Below are 11511 nucleotides of genomic sequence, written 5' to 3'. Positions count from 1 at the left end.
ATTCCTGTGCACACTTTATAAGCATGAATTCATTTAATACTCTCAATGACTCGATATGGCAGGTACCATCATTATCTCTGTTTTATACATGAGGCTCAGAGAGATCTAGTAACTTGCCCAAGGTCACACAGCTTATAAGTTTTAGAGCCCAGATGTGAACCCAGGCAGTCTGGTTCTAGTCTGTAATTGAATCCTGTAATATGATGATGTATGTGGTGTACTTAAGTCTGTGGCACAGAGTAAGTGCTTAAAAAATGTGAGTCATTATGAAGATGAAGATCACTATTAATAAGTGCATCCCTTCCTGCTAAGTGAAAATCATCCTGCTACATAGAAGAGTGTGTCTTATCTCTTGGGTACCTGTGGGGCGGCAAAAAGATCAAGAACCACTGAACCACAAAGTTTTGTGATGGGCAATTGATATCTAATACACAGAAACACCCTTCAGTCCCACAAAACCTTCTATCTTCTGCATCCACATGGGAGAGATTCTGAGACTTCTTCACACATGTATTTGCCGTATGGGCTCCCATCAAGCAAACACAGGGAGGCCTGGGACTTGCAGATCAAAATGATTTTTGTTAACTAGGCGTGCCCTTGATGATTCCTGTTTGCTTTTTCATAAAGCACCACTCTATTTTTAAAAGAGCAGAGCATGCATACAACTGGCCCCCGGGATCTACCTACTGCGTAGAGGGTGGGCTGTCCATGCCCTGGTAACATACGTACATTAAATTCATAAGCAGTTACAGAAAGGCCCGCAGCAGCACCTGACCCTGCCAGGCCAATGAAATGTCCACTTCCAACATTGCTGGCAAACAAGGATGCACCCACCTGTGGGGAGATGATAGATCAGATCTTGGAGCCAAGGTCTGGTGTAGCTTCTTCCCACCACCAGTTCTTCCCATTCACCAAAGAGACCAAGACAAAAGGAGAAGTGGAGAAAGCAGGGCCATCCCTAGCCCATCTAAGCAACTTTTTAGAAATTAGAAGCCTCTTCTTCCCTAAGACTATTTTACTTCCACCTTTAGAAAACTGGCATAACAAATACACGTATCTATGATGCCTAGGATGTGAACTGTGTCCCCTCTAGGGTTGTGCAGTGCACAACTTGAACAACTGTATGCAGCATCCCTGGGGGGGGAGGGAGGATGACAGGTGTTGTAGAAAGTGCTTCAGCATGAGAATCACAAAGCCTGTGTTATTCCCCAGCTCTGCTTCTAACTTAGCAAAGAAGAGAGCCCTCCTTCTAGTAGAAATCTAAGTGGCCAAGACGGTACTTGATGACCCCAATCTCTGGTCTCAGTTGATTGCATGAGACAGGCCTGGGCACCTGGCCCAAGCTGGGCCAATTACATTCTCTCTCCTGGGAATCTGGAACTGGGAAACCATATTTGCTGTTCCCTTAGACTGGGGGTGTGTAACCCAGGGAGGTGTGTGTGTAGCAAGGAGACGGGGGAGGTGAGTAGCATGTTCAGCTATGCACTCATCACTGCCACTCTGCTGAGAGAGAGGAGAATGAGGTAGACTTGCAGAGAAAGGCAGATCAAGAGAGGACAGAGCGAGATGGAGACAGAGATAGAGACAGGTGAGGGAAGGAGTGAGAAAGAGACAGAGACGGAGCTATCTGTGAGAGGACTGTTGTGCCTCCCATTGACTTTCTGGTCTCTGGTTTTCATCTGATTCTATTCCATTGATCTGTCCTTACACCAGTATCACACTCTCCTGATTACTGTAGCTTTGTAGTAAGTTTTGAAATCGGGAAGTATAAGGCCTCCAACTTTTTTCTTCCTTTTCAAAATTGTTTTGGCTATTCTGGGTCCCTTGCATTTCCATCTGAATTTTAGGACTGGCTTATCAATTTCTGCAAAAAAAGAGGGGGGATGCAGCTGGAATTTTGATAGGAATGGTGTTGAGTCTGTAGTTCAGTTTAGGGAGTATTACTATTTATATAATAGTTAAATAGATACTATCTAGTGTGCCATTTTAATTCCCTTATGGCTAGCTCAGGCGGCTACAATGCCAAACAATTGCCACTGATTTTTTTTAAACTAATGCCTCTGGGTAAAGGGCTGCTCACACTAGATGATCACTGAGTCAGATCAAATAAAGACAAGCTGTGCAAGGGAAGCTTTCCAGGGAACTGCAAGATGGGTAAAATACTGACAATAATATGAGAATGGGACTTTGAAAGAAATCCAATCCTGTTCTAACCAGTGGCCTTCAAGACTACTGCAGAGCTGAAGAGAAGGGAATGAGAATAGAGCCAGGTAAAACACCACAAAACTTCCTGTTCTTATTGAGATTCAGCTGTTTTTCTTGAATTAAAGCTCCCTGGATGGTTACTAGCATTAGGTCAATTTCCCGAGTTCTGAAAATGTTGATTTTGACAATTTTGCTGCTGTTCTCATTGCTTTTATGCAGGAGAAGATTTCAAAGATCTTTATGCTGCCATTCCCAATGACACCACTCTGCATGCTCCTCTGATTTTCCACTCTTCCCATAAAGAATCTGCGCTGACCTGTGGCTTATTTTGATCAATATAATGTGGTGAAAGTGACTTCCAGGTCAACACACAACAGCTTGGCAGCTTTCATTTTTGCCCTTGGAATCAGATGCCTTGTGAAAAACCTTGGGCCGGGCCGTTAGATGATGAGAGGCATATAGAGAGAGTGAAGTCCTTGCCTTCTAGCCAGTCTAGCTCCTGCCAGAGCTCCAGATCTGTGATGAGGCCATCTTGGACTTCCAGCCCTTCCCAGCCACCAGCTAAATGCAGCTCCATGAGTGACTCTAAAGAGCAGAGGAGGAACCACCCACTCAAAACATACAATCGTTAGAAATAATACACTGTAGCTGTTTTAAGCCACTAAATTTGTAGGTGGTTTGTTAGGCAACAACAGCTAACTAATGTACATGTTCCAAAGCCTATTCTCTCGCTCTCTCTCTCTCTCTCTCTCTTTTTTTTTTTACTTAGTAATTACAGAGAAAATTGATTTATTAATCAGGGGCAGACCTGGATTAAAAAAACTCCTAAGATTTACACATAAAAGCAGAAAGCTAATTGACTTCCAGTGAGACTTACAACTGGGTATGCAACCAGATATTCAAATTGTCTAGTCTCTACAGCCTTTCCATGTAGATAAGCTACATGAGAAGCCAAACTATAATCAGAAGGTTGCTTTGTGGACTAGAGCAGTTCATAATGTGATTCAAATGTTTAGTGCTATCAGACTCTGTTTACCAGTGACACACATCTGCTACTTGAAATGAAATGATGGGATATATGCACAAAGGCACCTGCCCCCTGGACAGTGTTTAAGTGGGGCCAAGGCTGCGAGAGACCACGTAAACCTCTATAACCAATTCCTATCAGAACTAGTATTGATTTTCTATAGATGTTAACATTTTATCAAGCCAAAGCCCATACTCTTTTTTTTTTTTTTTTTTTTTTTTTTTTTTTTCTTGCGTTATGCGGGCCTCTCACTGTTGTGGCCTCTCCCATTTGCGGAGCACAGGCTCCGGACGCGCAGGCCCAGCGGCCATGGCTCACGGGCCCAGCCGCTCCGCGGCACGTGGGATCCTCCCGAAACGGGGCACGAACCCGCGTCCCCTGCATCGGCAGGCGGACTCTCAAGCACTGCGCCACCAGGGAAGCCCCCAAAGCCCATACTCTTAACCACATCTCCTTCACATTGACATCATTCTCCTTAGGTGAAGAAAGCAAAAAAAGCTCCAAAATTTCCCTTTGCTTCTTGACCTGGGGAAGGGTCATCCAAGGAGTATGAGCACAGAAATGGTCCCAGAAGTGACATGCGAAAGCAGGCATACTTAGGTGGGCTGCTGTATTGCTACTGAATTTTAGGAACTCAGCATCACTCCTCATAGAGACCACTAGACCAGGATTTCCTAAAACTGTCACTGAATGTTTCCTTTGTAGCCTTCTCTAAGTTCACCGCACCTGCGCTGCTATTTACTTAATATTTTACCTTATATTGACTTCTTCTTTAATTCATATACATGAATCACATATTATTTAATCACTGTATTAGATATTATTATTTTTGTTTTGGTTTTTTTTGCGGTACGCGGGCCTCTCACTGTTGTGGCCTCTCCCGCTGCGAAGCACAGGCTCCGGACGCACAGGCTCAGCGGCCATGGCTCACGGGCCCAGCCGCTCCGCGGCACGTGGGATCTTCCCGGACCGGGGCACGAACCCGTGTCCCCTGCATCGGCAGGCGGACTCTCAACCACTGCGCCACCAGGGAAGCCCCAATGTATTAGATATTAAAACAATATATTAGTAATATAATAGTACATATATATATGTATATATATGTATCCACAGCCTTAAGTAGAAAATCAGTATCACTTGCTCTACATAGAAGAGAACCATACAAATAAAATGAAAATGAAAAAAAATTATTAAATTCTAGCTAGGTTCTCTGGACGACCAAATTCACTTAGCCTGAGGCTTGCATTCTCTTTTATTTTTATTTTATTTTATATAGTTATTTTTGGCTGCGTTGGGTCGTTGTTGCTGCACGCAGGCTTTCTCTAGTTGCGGCGAGCTGGAGTTACTCTTTGCAGTGAGCAGGCTTCTCTCGTTGTGGAGCACTTGCTCTAGGCACGTGGGCTTCAGTAGTTGCAGCACGTGGGCTCAGTAGTTGTGGCTCACAGACTCTAGAGCGCAGGCTCAGTAGTTGTGGCACACGGGCTTAGTCGCTCTGCGGCACGTGGGATCTTCCCGGACCAGGGATATGAACCCGTGTTCCCTCCATTGGCAGGCGGATTCTCAACCACTGCGCCACCAGGGAAGCCCCTGCATTCTCTTTTAAACACAGAGATTAGGGCTTCCCTGGTGGCGCAGTGGTTGAGAGTCCGCCTGCCGATGCAGGGAACACGGGTTCGTGCCCCGGTCCGGGAAGATCCCACGTGCCGCGGAGCGACTGGGCCCGTGAGCCATGGCCGCTGAGCCTGTGCGTCCGGAGCCTGTGCTCCCCAACGGGAGAGGCCACAACAATGAGAGGCCCGCGTACCGCGAGAAAACAAAACAAAAAACAGAGATTGGCCAGGGCTGGAAGGTTGGTAAAACCATATTAGTACCAAACTCTGACTGTTTCTTTTATGTAACCAGGAGGATTAACAGAGAATAGGAAAGGGAATAATGTTCTCACTAAGTAATTTGATGTTATTTAATGCTCTGTCTGTGCACAACTGAAAAATCATGGGGCACACGTTACTTATATTTTGGAAAACACTGCACTAGATTACAAGCTCCTTGAGGGTGAAGACGAGCTCACTAATGTCTCCTGTGTTTGACACACTGCTGGACATATTCCTCAGGGAATTGTTTAAATGAATTCGTTGAATATATAATCCAGAGCTTATTTTTGGTATCTTTTGAGGACACTGTGGTCATTGTCTTTAGACATCTCATGGACCAGAAACTTATATACCTGTTATCTCTGCATCTTACATCCTACATCTTTTGGACCCCCTGCAAATGGGAGATGTCTTCTCTCTTTTTAGTTCGAAGATTTAAAACTTATATTAGGAGATCAAGAATAAAATTATTATTCCTGATCCCCTACTCAGGTCCCAGGAATAAGAGGTCTGTGTGCATGTGTATGTTGTGTGTGCACACGTGTGTGCGTGTGTGTATTTAGTAATGCCTTTAGCTACCCTTGAAAATAAAATACTAATTGGGCTGTTGTATTTGTTATTTATGTTCTCAACACCCATTCCACCTTGTCCCAGCCATGCTCTCCAGTTTTCCTTCAGAGTCTACCCCCTCTCATTTCTCATCACATATGCCTCAGAGGAGCCTCCATGCCCCACGGCTTAGGCACTGTGTGACCCAGTTAGCACATCATGAGCCACTCAGCACATCAAACTACCTTGGTCACAGTGATTGGCACAGAGATGGGCAAGGGACACAATCAAAAATGGGATATTTTCCAGGGATACTGCCATGGAGGCAGGTGCTCTTCCCTTGCTAGGCTGGAACTTGAGAGGATGAAAGGTCTGGAGCAGTGGCCACCATCTTGTTGACATGAAGTTGAGCCTGTTTGGGAATAGCACCCATCCAGAAGAAGAGAAGCAGATAGAAATAGATAGATGATAGATAAATAATGGATAGATAAATGATAGATAGATAGATAGGATAAACAGAGGGAGAAACCAGGTCCTACTTATCACTTGGGCCCCTATACTCTGCCATACCTGAAACCAGGCCAACCCTAAGTTTTTCCCTTAGGTGAGCTGATGAATTCTTTTTGTTCAAACAAATTTGAGTTGGAGCTAAGCCTTCTCTAGTCTAGACTGTGACTTCCAGACAACATGGAACCAGAGAGTCCTGAGCGAGCAAAGTTTAGACAGAATAACAGCACTTGAAGAGTCTTTGAGAAGTAATTTTAATTGAACCAAAGACTACTTACTGGCCACCACACCATGTCCCCTCCAGCTAGAAAATAGCCTTTCACCGTGTCTCTTTTGGTCTTCACTGTGGACTGAAACAAAGAAGAGGGGTGGGTGAGGGAAATGTTAGCAGTCAGACACCTCCCAAAATGGTCTAGGCCACAGATTATAACCCGGGAGTCCAGCAGGCCAGACTCAGACATCAAATTTATTTTGGGTTTTTTTGTTTATTTGTTTTTGGGTTTTTGTTTGTTTTTGGTTTTTTTGCAGGAGTCCCTGAGCGATACTTCCCATGGACATTGTTTGCCTGAAATATCTTACTTCACTTTTTTTTTTTGCCACGCGGTTTGTGGGATCTTAGTTCCCCAACCAGGGGTCGAACCCGGACCCTCGGCAGTGAAAGCACAGAGTCCTAATCGCTGGACCGCCAGGGAAGTCCCTCAACTACAATTTAAAAAAAAAGATTGAGGGACTCCCCTGGCAGTCCAGAGGTTAAGACTCCACGATTCCACTGCAGGGGGCACGGGTTCAATCCCAGGTCAGGGAACTAAGATTCCACATGCCCCGTGGCTCGTCCAAAAAATAAAAACTAGAAAATTTTTAAAAAGTACAAAACTCTGAGGTCCTTTAAAAAAAAAATGACTTCCCTGATAGTCCAGTGAGTAAGACTGTGCTCCCAATGCAGGGGGCCAGGGTTCAATCCCTGGCTGGGGAACTAGATCCCGCATGCATTCTGTAACTAAAAGATCCCACATGCCGCAATGAAGACCCTGCAGCCAAAATAAATATAAATAAGTAAATAATTTTCTTAAAAAAAGTATAGTTGATGTGTGACATTACATAATTTACGGCTGTACAATATGGTGATTCAAAACTTTTAAAGGTTATACTCCATTATAGTTGTTATAAAATATTGGCTATATCCCTCTATTGTACAATGTATTCTTTTTTTTTAATTAATTAATTAATTAATTTTTTTGGCTGCATTGGGTCTTTGTTGCTGCACGTGGACTTTTCTCCAGTTGCGGTGAGCGGGGGCTATTCTTCATTGCCGTGTGTGGGCTTCTCACTGGGTGGCTTATCTTGTTGCAGATCATGGGCTCTAGGCGCACGAGCTTCAGTAGTTGTGGCACGTGGGCTTCAGTAGTTGTGGCTCGCGGGCTCTAGAGCGCAGGCTCAGTAGTTGTGGCGCACGGGCTTAGTTGCTCCGCGGCATGTGGGATCTTCCCAGAGCAGGGCTTGAACCCGTGTCCCCTGCACTGGCAGGCGGATTCTTAACCACTGCACCACCAGGGAAGCCCTGTACAATATACTCTTGTAGCTTACTTTATGAATAATAGTTTGTACCTCTTAACACCCTCCCCCTGTATTGCTCCTCCCCCCTTCCCTCGCCCCACTGGTAACCACTAGTTTGTTCTCTATATCTGTGATTCTACTTCTTTTTTGTTATATTCACTAGTTCGTTTATTTTTTAGATCAAATATATTTTGTTTGACCTACGGTTTTTAAGAAGATTTTCATCTGAATGCCCTTAGAGGAGACATAAACTCTTCAGGTCAGCACAGCCCCTACCACTCCCTGCCTCACAGATGTATAATAACCCACTAGATCTCCCTAGGCATTTGAGTTTTAGACTCATGGCTTGTATAGACGAGCCACAATGAGCTATAGATAGCTCACAATGGATATCATTTATTGAGTATCAGTACTATGTGGCAGACACTATACTAGGCATTTTGAAGCATCATCTCATTTTAATCCTCACCAACTCCTATGAGGTTGATGTCATCAGGCCAGTTTAACAGATGAAGAAACTGGCTTGGAAGTAAAGTCATGTATGTAGTGCCATATTTCTACAGAGCAGAAGGCTGGGAACTCAAACCCACGACAGCCTGATTTCAGAGCTCTTTAGGAGTGAGCTTCCTGGCATTAAAGGTGCTTTAACAGAGACATTTTAACCACTAAGTAGCTATTTGTGATCTTGGATAAGTGGTTTAACTTCTCCCAGCCTCTGGGAGCAGGTGTTGGTGAGAGGAGTCTTACTGGATGGGAGATGACATGAAATGATATCTTTTCATCCCTGCAAATGATCTTGGTATAGAAAACAGACACTATGGCTCTTTCCTGCTCAACCCTGACACAGGAAGTATTTTCCAAGAGTAAAGAACTCCTTGTGCTAAAAGGCATCATCTAAATCCATGGCTTCAAAAACCAGTAATACATCAGAGTCTCCCAATTCTCTTGTGAAAATGTAGATTCCCAGGAACTCTAACCCTCACCCTAACTCTACCCCTACACCTAATCCTGATCTCAGACCTGTCTGACTCAAAAGCCCTGACTTTTGGGAATTCCCTGACAGTCCAGTGGTTAGGACTCGGCACTTTCACTGCCGGGGCCCCAGGTTCGATCCCTGGTCAGGGAACTAAGATGCCGCAAGGCGTGCAGTGCGACAATAAATAAATAAATAGATAGATAGATAAATAAAAGCCCTGACCCCTAACAACATCTCACCCATCTCAATATCAGATCCATGGTCTTTGGGATGTCCAGCACTTTTATCCCCCTGATTGACCTGGAGGAGGGAAAGCTAAGGGGTAAGAGTAGAGAAATGATCTACAGATAGTCAAACTGAAGTGGGGACACCTCAGTAGGCTACAGTTTTCAAGTCATTTGACCTGAAAATCAGATAGCAGCACCTCCTCTGCACTATCCTTTATCCCCACGTTACTGTCTCTTTAATATGTAAAGTGTGCCTAGAAATTGATAAGAATAAGAGCAAGAACTTAATGAAAATGGAAAAAAAATATGAAATCATACTTCACATAAAGGAAACAAGTGGTTCTTAAACATATGTAAGGATGTTTATGTTAGCCTCACTGATTATAAGATAGTACATTGAGATATTGTGTTTCCCTGTCAGTTTGGCAAAAATGAAAAAGTATGACAATGCAGTGTTGCTGTGGATGTGATCATGTGACTTTCATATATTTAATGATTTTGTGCAGACTGGCACTAAACCTAAGGAGGGCAACTTGACACAAGCTATCATAATTACAAATACATATATCCCTTAACCTGACGATTCCACTACAGGGAATTTATCCTACATTATAGTTGTATACATCCAAAATAATGTGTCCAAGACTTGTTTATTACAGCATAAATTTTAGTGTTAAGAGATGGGGAACAATCCAAATGACCCTCAGCAAGAAACAGGTTAAATAAATTGCGGTATGATCATCTATGGAATACTGGGCAACTTTTTTTTTTAAACACCTTTATTGGAGTATAATTGCTTTACAATGGTGTGTTAGTACTGGTCAACTTTTAAGAAGATGTAGAAATGTCCATATACTGATATGAAAAGATATCCAGGAGACACTGATCAGTGAAACATATCAAAGTAAAAACCGGTATGTATAATAAACTACCTTCTATTTAAGAATGAGGGAAATATGCACATTAATATTTGCTTGGATTTACCTAAAGAAACTCTGGAAGAATACAATAATGTACTAAAACGTTAATAACAGTGGTTGCCTGTGGAGGGAAGGGTAGTAGTAAGACTTTTCACTGTGTGTCATTTTAAGTTGTTTTTATTTCACTGCCTTTAAAAAAACAAAACTACTTTTTAAAGAGCATGGGCTTCAAAGTGAAGGATATGGATTCTAACCCCAGCTCTCCTAACTTACTAACAGAATAAGGAACTTAAATTCTTTGAGCCTCGGTTTTCTTATCTATAAAATGGGGTATAGCAATAGTACCTTCTTCATAGCGACCTGTGCAAATTACATGAGATAACATGAATGAAAGTGCCTAACAAGGTACTTGACACACAGTTGATACTCAACGCATTCTTTAAATATTAAAGTTCTGATTAGGAAATTCCCTGGCGGTCCAGTGGCTAGGACTCTGCGCTTCCACTGTAGGAGGCACGGGTTCGATCCCTGGTCGGGGAACTAAGAACCCGCATGCCGTGTGGCACGGCCAGAAATAAAAATAATAAAAGTTCTGATTACTGTATGACCTTGAGCTAGTCTCTCACCCCACCCCAGCCACTTTCCCTCCCCCTGACCTGGCTTACCCATAGTCCAACGGCCAGGACAAAGAGGAAGTACAGAACCAGCACTGCGATGTCACCTGGTTCCAGAGTCCTCTGGGGAAATGCCTCCAGGGGATCTGACCGCGTGGGCTGAGGGCTGCTGGGGCCGCTCTCCATGGTCCTGAATGAACTCTCTCACCCCTGTGGAAGCGCAAATGTGTGTCAGATGCCAGGACCTGGTGCCACTCTTCTCACCCTCGCCGTGGCTGCCTCCTTGGGACATCCAAGCAAGAGGACACACGTGGAGGAGACAAACTTGGGAAGGCAGATGCATCCACCCACTCACTCACTCAGCAAACATTTACAAGGAAGTCACGTCAAATCTACAGTTAATGTTTACCAATCCAACCACTCACTTGGCAAAATACAAAGAATACACAATTTAAGTAGTACAGATGTTTCACCACCCTCTTCCACATACCCGGGAGTGAGAGAAAAACAAGACACCTGCGCCAGTCTCTGTTCCCCAAGGTACCTCACTGCTGGGTGAAAGTCAAGCCAGCAATTTTGTCAGAGGCTCAGCCAGTCAATACAATCTTGTTTCACTGCTGGATACGCCCATAAAAATGCATATATTTAATAAACACTTATATAGTACTTACTACATGCCAGGCATCATCCTAAGTGTTTATAAACCTGCGAAGTGGACACTGTTGCTATCATACCATCTTACAGCTGGCAAAATTGAGGCACAGAGAAGTTAACTAACTTGCCTAAGGTAACACAGTTCAAGTGGTAGAGCTGGGATTTGAAGGCTAATAATCTTGTTCCAGAATCCATGTTTTGAACCAGTATCTTAAGGTATCTCTCAGTGTATTGCACTTCCTTGGGCAATTTAAGGGATTCCTGTGGTGGGTAGAATCATGTCCCCCTCAAAGATGTTTACATCCTAATCCCCAGAGCCTGTGAATGTGTTACGCTATAGGACAAAGGACACTTACGTTTGCAGATGTAATTAAGGTTGCTAGTCAGCTTCCCTTTAAATAGGGAGC

At 43.8% G+C, this 11511-nt stretch overlaps 1 protein-coding gene and 1 non-coding gene across 4 annotated transcripts in view; one reads left to right on the top strand and one right to left on the bottom strand.

Moving 5' to 3' along the window:
• SLC5A11 (solute carrier family 5 member 11) overlaps positions 1-10654 on the bottom strand; it is a 43176-nt gene extending 32522 nt beyond the window's left edge. Inside the window, exons 1-3 of one of the 3 annotated variants that reach the window (XM_007449996.1) lie at positions 10502-10654; positions 6438-6509; positions 730-834 (exon numbers count right to left, since the gene is read on the bottom strand). In XM_007449996.1, the coding sequence (XP_007450058.1) occupies positions 730-834; positions 6438-6509; positions 10502-10636 (312 nt within the window). In that variant the 5' untranslated portion in view covers positions 10637-10654. The remainder of the gene's footprint in view (positions 1-729; positions 835-6437; positions 6510-10501) is intronic. The other 2 variants (XM_007449997.1, XM_007449998.1) reach the window with 2 other exon arrangements.
• TRNAE-UUC (transfer RNA glutamic acid (anticodon UUC)) lies at positions 8767-8839 on the top strand. Its single transcript has one exon. It is a non-coding gene; the product is annotated as a tRNA-Glu (tRNA).
• Positions 10655-11511: the final 857 nt, after the last annotated feature.

This window comes from Lipotes vexillifer, unplaced genomic scaffold (genome assembly GCF_000442215.2).
Source record: "Lipotes vexillifer unplaced genomic scaffold, Lipotes_vexillifer_v1.1 scaffold811, whole genome shotgun sequence".
Lineage (NCBI taxonomy): Eukaryota > Metazoa > Chordata > Mammalia > Artiodactyla > Lipotidae > Lipotes > Lipotes vexillifer.
This window is presented reverse-complemented; position numbering and strand designations above follow the sequence as displayed.